The following is an 18,705-nucleotide window of genomic DNA, read 5'->3' as shown; positions in this document are numbered from 1 at the left end:
TTTGAACAACAAGAAATTGTAAAAAAAGATTGAAGTAAATAGTCCATAATCGAGGATAATCCATTTTAGTGAAATTAGCTAATTATATCAAAATGTTGTGCTAAAGTTTTTAGATCAGTATTTGTTCGGTTATTTCAAAACGGTTTTTTAATATATTTCAATTTTTACTCAAAAGATCTTTATTCTTCTAATCTTGTCTAGATGTCTATTTTTCATATACTAGATCAAAATTTTTATAAATGTTTTCTCGTGTATCATTTTCATAAATAACACTTTTATAACGTAATAAATTAATAGTTTGTTTATTACTAGTTATACAATAAAAGCAATCATTTTAATCAGAAAATGCGCTTAAAAAATTTTAGTTAAACACATTTCTTACTGCTTTTCAGATAGTCATATTAATTCATTTTCGGGAAAAAATATTTCAGGAAAAATAATGATTCCGGTAAGTGCCAAAACAGTTTAAAGGATTAATATCATTAGTTGTTTTGTTAAAGTACGTCAATAAGTTCAAGTTTATTTATTGAAGTACGATTTTCATGCTTTTAATCATAAACAAACATTTGAAACATAATGGCGTTGTTTGGCTTCAATTATTTTTTTAAAAATATTTTTCTTGGTAAATAATTAAATATTGTTTTTTAGCGTAAAGTTTTCGTTGGAAGTTTGCCTCAAGGATCGAAACCAGAAGAACTTCGACGGCTTTTCGAAAAATATGGAGTTGTTACTGAATGTGATATTTTAAATCGCTGCGGTTTTGTTCATATGGCAACTTCTGAGCAAGCAGACGCTGCAATCAAAGCTCTTAATAATGCTTTATTTAATGGAGTGAATATTGTTGTCGAACGTGGAAGAATGAAACCTCAAGGTTCTTTAGGAAGTGGTCCAAAGCGAGGTGGTCAAATGGGAGGAAATAACAGAAATAATGGACCTCAAGGCGGTAGAGGAGGTAACTCGAGAGGAGGAGGTGGAGGTGGATTTAGAGGTAATTCTGATCAACATGAATGTCTATAGTCCGAAAACTATTTTTTAGCGCATTTTTGAAATTTTTTTCAAAAAGGTAGCTTAATAAGACACTTTGTTCGTTCGTTCGTTCGTCTGTTCGGTCGGCTGGAACGCGAGATCTCAAAAACTAGACATTGTAGAGAGCTCTGGTTTGTTTTAATAGCTTCGTTCTATCAAGTTATTGGGTTATCGGTCATTTAAAAGTTTCAAATCAACGCATAAATACTATAATTAACAGTTTTTCATTTTCAAATACAACAACAACAAAAACAACAACACGTTTTTTCATTGTTTTACAGTGTTTTTCAATGTTTGTCGATGTTTTTTCAGTGTTTACTGAACAATGTTTGAATTTTTTTGACCGTTATGAGTTTTGAATTATGAAAATCCGTTAAATGATTAAGTTCTTAAATTTGTGGAAGTTTTATATGGATCTTGTTTTAAGATCTGAAAGTTACTTGGATCTTACTGGATCTTGGTTTTTAGGTTTGGAAGTGACCTGAATCTTACTGGATCTTGGTTTTTAGGTCTGGAAGTGACCTGGATCTTACTGGATCTTGTGTTTTTGGTCTGGAAGTGAACTGGATCTTACTAGATCTTGTGTTTTAGTTCTGGAAGTGATCTGGATCTTACTGGATCTTGAGTTTTACTTCTGGAAGTAACCTGGATCCTACTGGATCTTGTTTTTGAGGTCTGGAAGTGACTTATTAATCAATTACTGATCGCTGGGACAAAAATGCGCTTAAGTCCCTCGATCAATAACACGAGGACTTTTGTAATTTTTTTATATAGACCTTTTTAATTTAGAAATAATTAAAATAATAAATGATATTAAGTTTAAGGTTTTTAGCTCATTTTTGAAAGTTTTTTCAAAAAGGTAGCTTAATAAGACACAATGTTCGTTCGTTCGTTCGTTCGTTCGTTCGGCTGACACTAAAAACTTTTTAACTAGACATCGTAGAGAGCTCGGAATGGTTTTAAAACATCAGTTCCATAAAGTTATTGCGGCGCCGGGCATTTAAAAGTTTCAAATCAAAGCATAAATACTATAATTAACAATTTTTCATTTTCATAACAACAAAAACACGTTTTTTCGTTGTTTTACAGTGTTTTTCAATGTTCCTAAAATTTTTAACAGTGTACAAAATTTGAATTTGTCATAACCGTTATGTGGTTTTATAAATTATAAAAATCCGTTAAATTATATTGAAGTGACATGGATCCTACTGGATCTTGCTTTGTTGATCTGGAAGTGACCTAAGTCTTACTGGATCTTGTTTTGTAGATCTGGAAGTGACCTGGATCCTACTGGATCTTATTTTGTAGATCTGGAAGTGACCTGGATCCTCCTGGATCTCGTTTTATAGATCTAGAAGTGACTTATTAATCAATTACTGATCGCTGGGACAAAAATGCGCTTAAGTCCCTCGATCAATAATACGAGGACTTTTGTAATTTTTTCATTGTTTTACAGTGTATTTCAATGTTTGTCGATGTTTTTACAGTGTTTACTGAACAATGTTTGAATTTTTTTTTACCGTTATGAGGTTTGAAGTATAAAAATACGTTAAATGATTCAGTTCTTAAATTTGTGGAAGTTTTATGGGGCCGTTCACTTATTACGTTACGCAAAAAAACGAATTTCTAGACCCCCCCCCCCCCCTCGTTACAAAAAAAATTTTTTGGTTGAGGCTGTTACAAAATCCTAGATTTGATTTTTAGATCTAGGAGTGATCTAAATCTTACTGGATCTTGGTTTTTAGATCTGAAAGTGACCTGGATCATTCCGGATTTCGTTTTGTGGGCCGGGAAGTAAACTGAATCCTATTGGATCTCGTTTCGTGGGCTAGAAAGTGACCAGAATCCTACTGAATCTTGTTTTTGAGGTCTGGAAGTAACTTATTAATCAATTACTGATCGCTGGGACAAAAAGTGCTTAAGTCCCTCGATCAATAACACGAGGACTTCTGTAATTTTTTAACATTTTAATAAAAAAAAAAAAAATAAACATTAGCTTTGCAGACCTTAAGGTCCATAGCTGCGCGTTTATATGCGTTTAACATTTTAATAACTCGTTTAAATATATTTCAGCAAACAATATGAGTGGAGGTATGAATCAGCAGCAAATGGGAGGTCCGATGCGCCAAAATAGACAAAATGATCGACAACAAACCAGAAACACTCCTTATAGTAAAAATCAACGCGGTGGCGGTGTAGGAAGAAGCTTCCAACAACAAAGAGATAATTCTATGGGTGGAAATAATAATGGTAATCAGAATATGGGACGATTTGATAATAATATGCAAATGGACAGTCGTCAGGGAATGAATAGTTTTGATCGTGGAATAAGCAACAACAATATGATGGATCGTAATCGAGGTGGATTTAATGAAGACAATAATTTTGGTTTTAGCGAGGACCGTCGAGGTTTTGCTTTGCCATTGCCATATTCAAATGATATTCATCAAAATAATTTTGGAAATGATCGACCAAACAACAGTATGGGAAATCGTCGAAATACGGGTATGCCAATATTTTAAAAATTTAAACTTTTTAATTTTATACGCTTTTATTGCTCGACTTGCTCTATCGGTCCTGTCACGTTAAAAATTTGTGGTCTATTTTTTTCTATTAATGCAACAAAAAAAAATTAGGTGCGCCTCAGTTCATGACTGGACAGAGTTTTGACCGAAGAAATCAAAATATGGGCAATAGTGGAGTGGGGAATAGCAAATTCCAGGTAATTTTTTTTTTGTTTGAAAAATTCGATATTTTAAAATGATAGTTAATAATATTCCAATTGTTTTCACTTTTTTACTTAAATTGCAAGAATAACGATATGTTTACGCGTAGAAGTGGACAACAACCAACCGTAGGAGTCAACAGAAATCAGAACAATTCAAATAATTTTGACGGTGGAAATTTTGGAGGCGGAAACTTTGGCGGAATGAATCGGTAAGAAAATTCGTATTAGCTTTTCAAATAAAATCAGTTCATTTAAATACAATACCAATCGATTTGGTCTCGTTGCTTTTACAAATATTTATTAACAAAGTTGCTAGCACGTTGAAATATAAATATCAAGCATTGATTCGATTTGATATATTTAAAATTTTCGTAAATTAAAGACATCAAGTCTTTCTAAGCTAAAGTCAACTGTATTTGATTTGCGATAGTCATTTGCGGAATGTTATTCAATTTGAGATGTATTCTTGCGTTTCTCAAATTTTCATACAAACAATTATAATGGACACCAAACCAAACAAATTTTTTTGTGGATTTAATAAAAAAAAATACTAACAATTATTCATTTAAATTAATCATTCTTTTATAGCAATCAAGGTCCACCACGTCGAGATTATATGAATCAAAATCGACGATTTTAAAACGATTCATAATAAACGTAAACAAAATCAACACAATAAATGAGTAGAAAACTATTAAAAAATGTCACTAATTTATGATAGACATGATTTGCTTGGATATTTGACCTCTCTCTCTTCCTTTATTTCAATAAACTTTTTGTAACATTCAATCATACATTTTCAATGATAAAAATGTTGTATCGACTGCAAAACAATTCGTTTTTATTCTAAATATCATATAAAAAAGCATTTAAAAATATAAATACATGATTAAATATTTTTTTTTAAAAAAAATCGTTTTTAACATAGTCGAAAAGCAAAAAAAAAAATTAGCACTTAAAATTGGTCATTGAAAAATAATAGAAATTAAATTCATACAAACATATTTTACTTAAGCGTTAACTTGAGTTCTAATTATTAAATTTATTGGGAGGAAAAAATAGAAATTCAAAGAAGTCGTTTGTATTTCTCTGACTAATAAAAGATCAGAAAAGATAATATGCGTTTTTTTTCTTTAAAGCATCTACAAAATTGTATTTCACGTACAGAAAATTTATGGAAAAACAAAAAATAAAAACACCGAAATATTTAACAAAAAAAAAAAAAAACAGCGTAATAATTAAAAAATAAGTTCGTTTGAATATTTTTATCCATGGATAAATATATAAAAAAGTTCAAATGGAGCATTTTCCTCTAATAATATATAGCTATTGGCCTGTGTAGGTTCAACAACTTGATTAACTTTGAAGAAAAAAAAAACCTGGCGACAATGTGGTGCGATTTTCTCAAAAATAAAGTGAATGAAACCTTGAAAGTGTAATTGGAATGTATTGTTTTTCGTTCAGTCTTTGGATCGCAAATCATACATTTGCGACTCATAATGCCTTGCGTTAAAACGATTTGGTGAGCTTATGGAATATTAGAACATAAATTATAAAAGCACGAAAAAAAAAAGATGAAGGCGTTTGTGCGGAAAGATTTTTCAATATTGCTAATAGAAATACATTAATTTAACAAATATTGATGACGAAAATGATTAAAAATGTTCGAAACAGAAGCTGATGCGATCTTGAATCATTAACGATATTTGCGGTAAGTCGCTAAAACATAATTACTTGAAATATTAGGATAAATTTTGAATGAACTTATTCAAAAATTGCGTATTCATAATGAAATTCTACGAAAATAATTTTGCTAATTCACTGGGAAAGTAGCCTGAGGTTTTATAGTTTAATTCTTTCATCGATAGAACAATATCAATGTGTTTCTCATGTTCCAAGAATGTAATTTAAAAAATAAAAAATGCACTTAACTTTTTTGAAAAAAATATTGATAGATATATTTCTTTCGTTTCAGACAATAATTTTTCAACCTGATGATAAAGTGATATTTTAACGAAAAGACTGAACGATACTTCCAAAAATAAATTGATTTTTAGAATATTATCAATGAATAAAAAAATTATCAATGAATAAATTAAATTATTATTTAATTAAGATTTTTATTTTCCACTGTTTAATTTTTTAATGATATATATAAAAATGTTTCACTGAATTCGTTGTTTGACTTAAACGGCCAATTTCACTAAAGTGGATCAGAGTTGGCAGGACTTTGGAGTCCGGACTTTAAAAGTCCCAAAAGTCCGGACTCCACTAAAGTCCGGACTTTTGGGACTTTGGGACTTTTAAAGTCCCATACAAAAAAATTTTTTTTTATTACAAAGTATTTTAATTATTTTTTTCGGTACCACTGCGTAACCCGAGTTGAAAAAGTGACATTTTTTCAACTCGGGTTACGCAGTTTAATGGTATATAAAAATGTGATTGATCATAAAACTCCTGGGTTGGTTGTTGATCTGGTTCATCAACCTTCTGAAAAAAATGTCAAAAAATTCACTTTTTTAGCTCGGGTTACGCAGTGTAATCGAAAAAAAAAATATTAAAATACTTTTTTAGCTCGGGTTATAAAAAAAAAAAATTGTATGGGACTTTTCGGACTCCCAAAGTCTTTGAAAGTCCGGACTCCACTTTAAAGTCCTGCCAACTCTGAAGTGGATTATGCTCATTTTCGGATAATCCACTTCAGTTTTTTGGAAATATCTCCATCATTTTAAGAGTTGAATTATTTTTGTATTCAGCTTATAATAATGTGACCCGGCCGTAATAATCCTATATATTTTGATTTTTGTTGGTCCTTGAGATGTCAATTTTTCAGTCAAATCAATTAGATTTACCGCAATTATTGCCATAAATTTGTCAATAATTGGGAACCCAAAATTCCAAATATACTAAAATATAGGTTTAAGTGTACTCTACAAAAATTACAAAATATATCTTCAAAAACTCTTAAAATGTTTGAGATATTTCCAAAAAACTGAAACGGATTATCCGAAAATGTGGATAATCCAATTTAGTGAAATTGGCCGAAAATGTTCAATCAATTTATGTTCACATGCTGCAACTTTAAAGAAAAACTTTTTTTTATCACACGAAATAATGTTTTTTACAGGGTTTTTTATTGTTGTTTTTTTTTTGAAAAATATTTTCATTTTCAAATAAATGCATTTTTTTATGGAAGTAGGTATATCCAAAAATAGAAAGGAAAAAAATCTCAAGAATTATGTAATTTGAAATAACTTTAGTTCCTTAATTTTAATCTTCTACTTTTTCCATGATCTGTTGAGTTCCTCAGCAATAGCTTCAAGAAAATCTTCAGTATTTAAATACATTCCTTCTTTAACATTTGATAATCCGTGAATACATCCAGCTAAATCCTTTGTCATTTTTCCTGATTCGACAGTATCAACACAAGCTTTTTCAAGAGATTGTGCAAATCTAGCCAAATCTGGATTGTTGTCTAATTTTGCTCTATGTTCAAAACCTATAAAAAATATTTTTTTTATTTGTCTATAATGATATAATAAGATATTCAATACCTCTAGTCCATGCAAAAATTGACGCAATTGGATTTGTACTTGTCGATTTACCTTGCTGGTGTTGTCTATAATGCCTTGTAACCGTTCCGTGGGCTATATTAAATAAAGTTTTTTTTTTTTTAATTTTTGAATTGTAATAAAGAATTAAATTTTTGTGGTAATTTCATTCTTCATGAATTTAATTTTGTTCATAACTTTTCACACGTTAATACTTTTAGCATAGTTTTTTCAACCAAATACTCAGGACACAAAGGAGTTTATTATAAGTTAAACAAAGTTTATCCTAAACTGTTATAGTTTATGTGAAACATTGATTTTATTAGTATTAAAAATTTTTGTCTTATGAATTGTAATTTTTGTGGTAATAACTCCTTTAATAATTGAGAATTCTTAAATTGATTCTTCAAGAAGTTTACCTAAAGTTATTATCGAACTTATATTCTTATATACTTATATTATTTAATTTGTGTTAAATTAACTAGGTAAAACAAATTTAACGATAAAATGAGATAGGGGAGAATCAACCTTAAAGAAAAACCAATCAAAAAATCTCTTAGAAATATTACTACAAAAATTAGATTTTTTAGCGTATTTTTTTGAAATTTTTTTCAAAAAGGTAGCTTAGGGGTTCACTTATTACGTTCGCTTTTTAGGGGATTTTTTTTTCATTGACATTTTGTAACGAGGGGGGGGTCTAGAAATTCATTTTTTTGCGTAATGTAATAAGAGAACGGCCCCTTAATAAATCAATTTGTTCGGGCGTTCGACTGACACTAAAAACTTTTTAACTAGACATCGTAGAGAGCTCGGAATGTTTTTAAAAGATCAGTTCCATAAAATTATTGCGGCGCCGGGCATTTTAAAGTTTCAAATCAACGCGTAAATACTGTAATTAACAATTTTTCATTTTCATAACATCAACAACACGTTTTTTTACTGTTTTACAGTGTATTTCACTGTATATGTATGTCATAACCGTTATGTGGTTTGAATTATAAAATCTAGAAGTGATCTGGATACTACTGGATCTTGGTTTTGTGGATCTGGAAGTGACTTGAATCCTAGTGGATCTTATTTTTTGGATCGGGAAGTGACCTGGATCCTACTGGATCTTGTTTTGCAGGTCTGGAAGTGACCTGGATCCTACTGGATCTTGCATTGCAGGTCTGGAAGTGATCTGGATCCTACTGGATATTTTTTTGTGGGTCTGGAAGTGACCTGGATTCTACTGGATCTTGCATTGCAGGTCTGGAAGTGACCTGGATCCTACTGGATCAACTTTTTTGGGTTTGGAAGTGACCTGGATCCTACTAGATCCTGCATTGAAGATCTGGAAGTGACTTGAATCCTCCTGGAACTTTTTTTTGTGGGTTTGGAAGCGACCTGGATCCTACTGGATCTTGCATTGCAGGTCGGAAGTGACATAGATCCTACTGGATCTTCTTTTGTAAATCGGGAACTGATTTATTAATCAAAGATTTAAAAGTCAGAATTTTATCATCATTATTTCGTTGGATTAAGCGGTTTGACTGGCGATATCAAGAGTATGAGTTTTTCCAACATTATAATAAGGTTTGCATCAAATTTTTAATGCGTAAAGCACTATAAATTAGCTTATGAAATAGCACAAAAAATAGATTTTTTCCCCTTTTTTTAGCGCATTCTTGAAACTTGTTTTAAGGTAGCTAAATAATGCACTTTGTTCGTTCGTTCGGCTGGAACGCGAGATCTCGAAAACCAGACATCGTAGAAAGCTCTGGTTTGTTTTAATAGCTTAAATATATTGAGTTATTGGGTTATCGGTCATTTAGAATTTTCAAATAAACGCATAAATACTATACTCTTAGAAATAATTCTAAAATTTTAGTTTTAGAATAAATTTTTTTTTACTTTAAAAATTTAATTTTTAATTTTAATACTTAATTTTAAAATATTAAAACTTAATTTTAGATTCTAAAATTTTAATTTTTAAAATCTAAAACCCGAATTTTAAAATTCTAAAACTACTTTTTTAGAAAAAATTTTCTCATAAAACTTCACAAGAGCATGCAGAAATCACTCGATGAAGTATGTGCCAACTTTGTATGAAAAATTTAAAAAAGTTGATACAAAATTATCAACTACCAATGCATGCTTTCTCTTTCTTACTCACACATGTGTGTTAAATAAAAACCAAAAATCTAAAATTTTATTTTTAATTCTAAAATTTAATTTTCAACATAGCACCTAAAACTTTATTTTAGATTTTAATACTAAAATTTTAGAATTTTAAAATTTTAATTTTTAGTTTTAAAACTTTAATTTTAGTTTTTGTAAGGAAAATTTTTAAAACTAAAATTTTAAAATTAAAAATTTAAGTTTCTAAATTTTAAAATTTTAGTTTTAAAATCTAAAATTTAGTTTTAGGTGCTATGTTAAAAACTAAATTTTAGATTTTTTCATACAAATCTAAAATTAAATTTTAGAATTTTTTTAAGAGTGTATAAATAATGATTTTTTGATTTCCATACAAATTGTAAACAACTTTTTGCGAAAAAATTTTGAAACTTGCAAAACCGTTAGAAAATTTGATTTTCAGAAAACCATTACATCTTAATATACTATAATTAAAGAACTTTTGTATTCAGTTCAAAATGTGAACAACTTGTGCCGGAAAAATTTTGAATTTCATAAAACCGTTATTTCTTGATATGTATGATTTTTTTGTGTGAATTATTTTTTAAGTCTAGGAGGTGACTTCTACATTACTGGATCTTGTTTTGTAGGCCTGGAAGTAACCTCGTCCTTACTTGATCTCGTTTTATGTGTTGGGAAGTGGTCTGAATCTTACTGGATCTTGTTTTTTTAGTCGGTTAACTGACCTTATAATCAATTACTGATCGCTGGGACAAAAATGCGCTTAAGCCCCTCGATCAATAACACGAGGACTTTTGTAATTTTTTTCTAATGTTTCTTTAAAAATCGAAAAAATTAAATTACCTGCTTCAGATTCGATAGTTTTTCCATCTGGACACATTAACACAGATGTCATTAAGCCTAATGATCCATATCCTTGGGCCACAATATCCGACTAGATTTTTTTTTTTTTAAATAATATAATAAGATTTAAAAATAAACTTAAGATATGGATTAAAAAATTGCTCTCTTTGTCATTCGTTTGAAAACATGATTTTCAGTAAAATTATCTTCATCTTCAAAACAATGAGCAAAATGAGGATAATCCAAGGAATAATTTTTGTCTGTTAGGGCATTTGCTATACTCGAATGCAAATTTTGCAAAAAATAATTAAAAAACAAAATAAAAATACCTGAACATCGCCATCATAATTTTTACAGGCCCAAACAAATTTTCCAGATGATTTCAAAGCTTGTGCAACCATGTCATCAATTAATCTGTGTTCATACCATATTTTTTTATCATCAAATTGTTTTTGATAGTGTTTTTCGAAAATTTCTTGGAAAATGTCTTTAAAACGTCCATCATACTTTTTCAATATGGTATTTTTAGTTGACATATAAAGTGGCCATTCCTAAAAATAACAAATACATAATTTTTCAGATTTGATTAACTCATATTTTATTTAAAAACAATTTTTGTACCTTTTGAAGAGCAACTTGAAATGATGAATGAGCAAATGCAGTAATTGATTCATCTGTGTTGTACATTCCTAATAAATTATATGATATCCAAAATTTTATAGAAATTTAATATCCCCACTTTTTTTTTTTTAAAAAAAAAAAAAATACATGTAATACCTAACATCACTCCATTATCTTTGAACTTGTAAACTTCAGTTTCTTCAACTGAGCCATCGTCTCCTTTAAAAACGATTGATATTGTACCAGGTTTAGAAATAACCATATCTTTAGCCCTGTATTGATCACCAAAAGCGTGACGTCCAATTACAATTGGATTGGTCCAACCTTAATTTTCATTTTAATTTTGAAAGAATATATAGGTATTAATTTTACTACATTAAAAATTTATATATTACCTGACACTAATCGGGGTATATTATTACATAAAATAGGTTCGCGAAAAACTGTTCCTCCAAGTATGTTTCTAATGGTTCCGTTTGGTGAGAGCCACATTTTCTTCAATTTGAATTCTTCGACACGCTGTTCATCTATGGATATTTTAAATCATGTAAAATTTTATTGGAAAGCTAGTGTGTCGGTCAGAAACCCATTCCGGATGTATTGAATTAAAAGTTTCGCGGATAGGCCAAGCACACGTTAAAACGGTATGAATATAAAAAATAATATATTTTACCTGGTGTGATCGTTGCACACTTTATACCAACATTATGCTTCAAAACAGCATAAGCAGCATCAATAGTTACTTGATCATCAGTTTGGTCTCTATAAGGCAATCCCAAATCATAATACAAGCAATCAACTTTTACATATGGAAAAACAAGCTTTTCTTTGATAAATTGCCAGATAATCTAAAAAATTGACAAATTATAGATGTAATAAAATTTTTTAGAATTATAAATAAAGTTACTCTGGTCATTTCATCACCATCCATTTCAACCACAGGCTTAGCAACTTTAATACGAGATTGTCCTGAATCTGAAAAAAAAAATAAAATAAAATAAATAAATTAAAAGTCTACCTTTTTAATACAGATGGGAAATTCTCCCAAAACTGAAAGTTTAGCAACGAAATTTGATGTTTATTAAAAAAGGGGCGGAGCTTAGAGTGGAATGACAGAAAGACAAATGACCTAAATTAAATTGCAATAATATAAAAAATAAATATCAATAAACCCTAAATTTACGTTATAATCGTAAATGGTGGCTTATCGCAAGAAAAAAAGTTTTCAAAATCGTAATTTTATCTAGTTTAATTAATGACTTTTGATAGTTGCTTATTTACGGATACAAAAATGTTTCCAGAATCAAATTTTTTTACTAAGCTAGTGTCTTAGTAACGGGTAGAAAACAGGTTTCAAAAACTACCCAAACATATTGTAGCATGCTTGTAAATTAATTTTTTGTCGGTTGACGCAAAAAACTTTTTAACTAGACATCAAAATGGTTTAAAAAAAGCAGAATTTTCGATTTCAGTAAACAACTTTTGGCGGAAAAATTTTGAAACTTGCAAAAGCGTTAGAATTTTTTTATTTTTATTGAATATTTTTTTCGATAAACCAACTTGATCTTGTTTTGTAGGTCTGTAAGTGACCTGGATCTTGTTATTTAGATCTGGATCTTACTGGATCTTGTTTTTAAAACTGGAAGTGACCTGGATCTTACCGGTTCTTGTTTTTTTTAGGTCTGGAAGTGACCTGGATCTTACTGTATCTGTTTTTTAGTACGAATGCTTTCTCGCTGTTATTTATCACTGTAAGGAAGTTTTTCGAACATTTCAACCTCGAAAATCAATTACCCTGAATTTACGTTATAAGCCAGTGGCTTATCGGAAGAAAAAAGTTTTCAAAATCTCAAAAAAAGGCTTATTAACGAGTAGTGGCTTAGTAAAGTAATGTAAACAAATGAAGAAAATTGAAAATTTTCATGGAAATTTTTAAAATTATTAATGTTTTCTAGTGCAACCTGATTGTCAATTAGAGATGTCAATTATTTGGGTTTTTACTATTTGTACAAATACCCAAATACCCAAGTAGTAAACCCCAAATATTTGTACAAATATTTTTAAAAAAATTTTTGTCTAAAAAGTAGAAAAATGGACAATTTCAAAAAGTTTTTTTTAAAAATGTTCTCAAATAATAGTCATTGCATTGTTTCATTATTGAAAAAGACATTCGCAACTTAGTTTAATTAAAATTAAAAAGTTAATCTAATAATTATTTTAACTCTTGTACCCATTTTTACCGTTGTACCCACGAGAGAAGTTTAAAACCGACATTGACAGCAGATTCTTGATGAACATATTTGTCTCATACAGATCAACAAAACTATATTTTCAAAGATTTTTTCTTCTATTATCTATAAACAGAAATATAATTATCTCCTTGTCTTCCTGCCAATCGTGTCTGGATAATGACAAGGCTGAATTTATGCAACTTTACTTTACTTTCGGCCTAGATTATGTATCAAAAAACACTTAAATATAACTTAAATATCTACGCTAGCTTTATGATTGACAAATTTTATTAATGTAAGCTTATTAGGCTTTATGTTTCAAAATATGAAGTTAAAATCAAATTAGTAAAAAAAATTCACGATAAATTTCACTGGTAAAATCAAAAATTTAATGAATTTTTTATCAAAAATTTAATGAATTTTTTATCAAAAATTTAATGAATTTTTTATTTAAGTACCTAAAAGGTGATAATTTAAAGCAGATCCAAATATATTTGGGTACCCCAAATAGTATGAAATACCCCAAATATTTGGGGTACCCCAAATAGTATAAAATACCCCAAATATTTGGGTATTTGGGTATTTGTATTGACATCTCTATTGTCAATGTCTAAATATATCATTTAAAAACAATTATTTAATGTTTTATCTAGTTTAATTAATGGCATTTTGGTAGTGGCTTATTAACGAATAAAAAAAATTTTTTCAGTCAAATTTCTTTACTAAGCCAGTGGCTTATAATGTAAATTCAGGGTAAGTAACATAATTGCGGAAATAATATAAAATAAAAATATATTAGGAAATATATTAGAAAAGATAAAAAATTTCCAAATGGAGGTATTTTGTTTTTGTAGGTATTTTGTCTTCAATTTTTATTTTGCTAATATTTTTAATTCTAGCTCGTTATATGTTTTGGAAAACACATGAAAATCATCTTATTGATGGCAAAATATGTTTTAGTGAACAATATTTCCTATTCGGCAGTTCTTTAATTAATTTTTTAATGTATTTTTAGAGGTATAAAAATTAGTTTTTGGAGGCATTTTTAACGGAAATTTTTTGAATTTTTTCGAAAAAAACTGTTTTGTTTATCGACCTGGTCGAAAAAAATTCTACGTCAGTAACGGATAGTTTTTGCTAATTTATTCGAATATTTTCCATTATACTATGTGATTTTATATTTTTATCGCATAGAATTTTAGGGATTTGGTAATTTGAGGTATCGAAACCATTAATAACTTTCTTTGTGTACCAGCTAATTTATAAATTTTAAGACTTAATTGTGCATTAGCTTCTTACTGACATTGCTGACTATTAAATTTATGAATTAAACTTGTTTAAGTTAGTAAAATTAACATTTTTGTTTGAAAATTTTGTAACGGTTGGCCATAAATTTGAATTTATTCAACGAAATTTAGTCAGTAAAATTATTGTAAACAAACAAAGATTCACTAAAAACTAATTAATTAAATAGAATTGAACTAAAATTTAGTTCAATTCAAATTTAATCAAAGGTAATGGAATAGATTTAGTTATTTTTTCTCAAAAGAAATTTTTGTTGCATTCACACAAATTGATCAATAATATTTGAATTATGAAAAACCGTTATTGAAATTTCCTCAAATTTTCGACCAGGCCGTTATCATATCATTTGTGTAAATATTATTGTGGTTTTTAATAAATTAATTAATTTAAGTGTGCAATTTAAACCGGCTAAATTGTTGATTAAGAATTTTTTTTCTAAAATTTTCTTAAATTTTTTTTTTTTTTTTGTAAAATAGAATCGTAAGGTAAAAAAAGAATTGGAGCTAACCAGATATCAAAATACATGCCACTTATATTACATACATTAACTACAGATATTACATTATTGTATTTTGGTACTATTTTCTCCCTAAAATTTTGTAACGGTCAATTTTTGAATTTCCTCCAATAATATCCTGAATTTACGTTATAAGCCACTACCTGTTACTAAGCCACTGGCTTAGTAAAGAAATTTTTTTGGATTCGTTAATAAGCCACTACCAAAATGCCATTAATTAAACTAGATAAAATAATTTAATTGTTTTTAAATGATATATTTAGACATTGACAATCAGTTTGGACTAGAAAATATTAATAATTTTTAAAATTTTCATTGTTTCTTCATTTGTATACATTTAGCCACTACTCTTTATTAAGCCTTTTTTTGAGATTTTGAAAACTTTTTTCTTCCGATAAGCCACTGGCTTATAACGTAAATTCAGGGTACATATTTTTACCTCAAAAAACAAATTTGATACCTCCAAAAACAAAAACGAAAAAAATGCAGATAAAATCATTAATTATGCTTAAATGAGTAAAAATACCAAATAGTTCTGCTTGGAATATGATTTCTGCAATATCATTTGACATTTTGGTACATAAAACTCATTCATTCATGCTTTAATTACGAAAATATTAACACTTAAAGTTTTCAAACTGTAAAATACCTCCAAAAATACATTGTTTACCCTAATTTTAAAAATTGACATTTCAATTACGAAAGCATAACCGCTGGGACAAAAGTGCGCTTAAGTCCTTCGATCAATAACACGATGACTTTTGTAAATTTTTTTAATCGTTTCTCTGAATATTGCATACAAACTGAAATTCTGAATTGTTTAAGTGGAAAAATCACTACAAAATTTAGTTTTAAAATCAAATTGTTGGACTTAATCTGAGGAGAATTGCCCAGATGAATATATAAATTTTTATCATCCCTGAATTTACGTCATAAACCAGTGGCTTATCGGAAGAAAAAAGTTTTCAAAATCGAAAAAAAATGCTTAATAACGTGTAATGGCTTAGTAAAAAAATGTAAACAAATGAAGAAACAATGAAAATTTTAAAAATTATTAATTTTTTCAAGTCCTTACTGATTGTTTATAATCGAATATGTCATTTAAAATCGGAAAATTTATTTTATCTATTCTAATTAATGACTTTTTGGTAGTGGCTTATCAACGGATACAAAATTTTTCAGATTCAAATTTCTTTACTAAGCCAGTGGCTTAGTAACGGGTAGTGGCTTATAACGTAAATTCAGGGTAGTATTTACGTTTTAATTGCAATTTTTTTTAATTATGATTACGGACGAATTTATAATTTTAAAGATTTCAGATTATTTATAAAGAAAATCATTTTTTTAGCCAGATTTATTAGGTAATTTATGATTTTCTGATATTAGTGCAAAAAAATTTTTTTTTTTTTTTTTTGAAGGTAAAAACATTTTCAAAATTCGTAAAAGCTTGATTTTTGAAAACCATATTATTTTTTTTTTTTTTTAAATAAAGAATTAAAGTGTTTTTAAGAGGTAATAGGTTGTTCATTTGATACGAAATTTCAAAATTCCCTTAATTTTTGGGCAATCCTTTTAAAAGAAAAAAAAAACAAACAGCACAGAAAATAGAAATTATATGAAAGACTTGACATCACGTGTGTCTTCGTCAAATGTTATGCGTTGTATAGAAAGTTACATAAACTCCATAACTCGACAATTGCTACTGATAAGAAAAAAAAATAATTAAGAGTATTATCAAACATGTGAGCGTAATCAATGAATGAGTGATGTGGAGTTGTGTTAAAATTATATAAAACGTAAGCAGCTGTAATTTATTTGGTCGGAATTTCAAATATATATGATTATGAATTTTAACCAGGATTACTGTAATTAAACATAGTTGCATAATTTTATAAAGTTTATTTTTCCATGGGTTTGCAAAATTTTAAGAACAAGTGTAGCGATATAATATGAAGAATAAAAACAATTTAAAAGCTATTTTAAGATTAAAAAAATGATTAAACAATCTACGCACGCAGCTCTTTTTTGATATATTTTGCAGTTTTTCTTGCTCTTCTTCTTAAATATTGAAGATCTCGTGAATATTTTTTCTCTCACTCATACAATGACTTTTTATTTACCGGTAATAAATACACACATATACAATTAGACAAATAGGATTTACTTACAATTTCTTGAAGATATAACTGATGACAATGGAGTAATTAATGCATTTTTATTCACGCATTTAACAATTTTACTTATTGCAAAAGCCATTTTCATTCAATTGAAACAAAACTTTTTTAAATATGGAAGAATATTATAGTAAGAACTGCCTTTATCAAACTAAAGTTGAGCACTGACGGAATAGGAATAAAAACTTTGTGTACTTATAAATTCTCTCAATAAGATTTAATTTCTCTCTCGTTTTTTTTTCTTGTATTCGAAGCAATACATTCAACACTTTCGTTTAAATTGTGAAAGTTTAAAAAATAGAAGACTGAAAAATTTAATAAATTATTTTAAACACAAAATTTGGATGAGATGTTAAATTTTAGGGTCATTCCAAGAAACATATTTATGTTTGTACATTTTTATAACTGTTTATAAACAGAATTCAGTAAATATACAAGTCTGTCATTTTTATCTAGCGATTAAAATTCAAAAAAGTATTTATTCCAATATAAATAATTTTATATAGAAAGAATTGGTGCTAAACCTATCAAATGCAAAAACCCACAAACTATATGAGCTTTCTCTGGGGAGTTTTCTGCAAGCTTAGAGGCAATTTGGACTATTAAGGCCATTATTTTAATACACAAATAGTTTAAAAATTCTATATATAATAAAATTATTTTGATTAAAGAAAGATTAATCACAAGGTGTATTTTATTAATTTTTTCTGCATTTCAATAAAACTGCGTGATAATAATTTATGTATACGATTATAAAAGATTTTTGTTAGTATTTTTCATATTTTTTAGGTAGTGTTCATATAATAGAATTATTAAACCGATATATGTCATATTTTGTGTGTAGATGTAAGAATATTTAGATACCGGAGAAAATTTAGTTTAATGCTTTCATTTTCGTGAGAATCGTTTATGTTTGTCTTTTTGACAATTTTCTAAACATAATGGATATTAATAAAGGACACATATAAATAAAATAATTGTTTCATCCTTTTATGATGTACCGCTCGTTTACAAATACTAAAGCAAACAGAAAAAAAAATATTTTTGGGGTTTCACATTAATCACTGTGATCGTTATGAGTTTACAATTTGAGCTTTAAATAGCATTAAGATAAAAACGATAATGGATGTTTTTTAAAATCTCATGATTATCATCTTGATTTTGAATAGTGTACATTGATGTGTATTGATAAAAAAAATGTTAATGATTAAAAAAAATTTTATCGGGTTTCTTTTAAAAACCTGTTTAACTCATCATTGTTGTTCCAGTTTTTTTTTTTAATTACATATATTGATAAAAAAAAAAATTCTACAAAATTTCGGAAACTTGAATCTATCCAAACAATAACAAATCATTATCTTGTAATTTCTAATAATAATTTAAATTTTCATACAAGACCCATTTTCCTATTTCTCTCTACTTAGATCATATGTTTAACACATACATCAAAACAAAATTTATTTTTAAAAATAATATATAGCAGTATGTAGGTATATAAATGATAAGTTTTTGCTCATACAATCATTCTTGCAATTTTTTATTTTTTTAAAATAAACTTTTTATTCGTTAA

The 18,705-nt window shown here is 28.0% G+C and overlaps 2 protein-coding genes and 1 long non-coding RNA gene across 4 annotated transcripts; 2 read left to right on the top strand and 1 right to left on the bottom strand.

Moving 5' to 3' along the window:
* Positions 1 to 315: 315 nt before the first annotated feature.
* On the top strand, positions 316 to 5,871 carry LOC139088685 (putative uncharacterized protein DDB_G0286901). Of its 2 annotated transcripts, XM_070637943.1 has the most exons (7): positions 316 to 448; positions 649 to 988; positions 3,100 to 3,531; positions 3,663 to 3,748; positions 3,839 to 3,963; positions 4,343 to 5,465; positions 5,730 to 5,871. In XM_070637943.1, exons 1-6 carry the CDS (start codon positions 440 to 442, stop codon positions 4,392 to 4,394), a joined length of 1,044 nt encoding a protein of 347 aa, XP_070494044.1. In that variant the 5' UTR covers positions 316 to 439; the 3' UTR covers positions 4,395 to 5,465; positions 5,730 to 5,871. The 2 variants fall into 2 exon arrangements, with proteins under 2 accessions (XP_070494044.1, XP_070494045.1); XM_070637944.1 differs by lacking the exon at positions 4,343 to 5,465.
* Positions 5,872 to 6,866: 995 nt separating this feature from the next.
* Positions 6,867 to 17,304, bottom strand: LOC139088813 (isocitrate dehydrogenase [NADP], mitochondrial-like). Its single transcript, XM_070638115.1, has 10 exons — positions 17,130 to 17,304; positions 11,816 to 11,883; positions 11,582 to 11,756; positions 11,304 to 11,435; positions 11,065 to 11,232; positions 10,909 to 10,976; positions 10,617 to 10,838; positions 10,288 to 10,378; positions 7,309 to 7,401; positions 6,867 to 7,253 (listed from the first exon to the last, which is right to left on the bottom strand). The coding sequence occupies exons 1-10, from the start codon at positions 17,221 to 17,223 to the stop codon at positions 7,033 to 7,035; spliced, it is 1,332 nt and encodes a 443-aa protein (XP_070494216.1). The 5' UTR covers positions 17,224 to 17,304; the 3' UTR covers positions 6,867 to 7,032.
* Positions 17,305 to 17,415: 111 nt separating this feature from the next.
* On the top strand, positions 17,416 to 17,815 carry LOC139088814 (uncharacterized). Its single transcript, XR_011544252.1, has 2 exons — positions 17,416 to 17,572; positions 17,642 to 17,815. It is a non-coding gene; the product is annotated as an uncharacterized lncRNA (long non-coding RNA).
* Positions 17,816 to 18,705: the final 890 nt, after the last annotated feature.

The sequence above is a fragment of the Chironomus tepperi genome, unplaced genomic scaffold (genome assembly GCF_022539635.2).
Source record: "Chironomus tepperi strain 1889 unplaced genomic scaffold, CSIRO-AGI_Ctep_v1 contig_170, whole genome shotgun sequence".
NCBI lineage: Eukaryota > Metazoa > Arthropoda > Insecta > Diptera > Chironomidae > Chironomus > Chironomus tepperi.
Note: the sequence above shows the minus strand (reverse complement) of the source record. Positions and strands in the feature narration are given on the sequence as shown.

What these genes read in the sequence shown, in the direction of transcription:
- LOC139088685 (XM_070637943.1), top strand. An exon ending in AGGTGGAGGTGGATTTAGAG is followed by an intron (nt 989 to 3,099) that starts GTAATTCTGATC and finishes AATATATTTCAG; the next exon opens with CAAACAATATGAGTGGAGGT. An exon ending in TGGGGAATAGCAAATTCCAG is followed by an intron (nt 3,749 to 3,838) that starts GTAATTTTTTTT and finishes TTAAATTGCAAG; the next exon opens with AATAACGATATGTTTACGCG.
- LOC139088813 (XM_070638115.1), bottom strand. Translation starts at nt 17,223, where the DNA reads ATGAAAATGGCTTTTGCAATAAGTAAAATTGTTAAATGCGTGAATAAA. An exon ending in GTGTGCAACGATCACACCAG is followed by an intron (nt 11,436 to 11,581) that starts GTAAAATATATT and finishes AAATATCCATAG; the next exon opens with ATGAACAGCGTGTCGAAGAA. An exon ending in AATTTTTGCATGGACTAGAG is followed by an intron (nt 7,254 to 7,308) that starts GTATTGAATATC and finishes TATTTTTTATAG; the next exon opens with GTTTTGAACATAGAGCAAAA.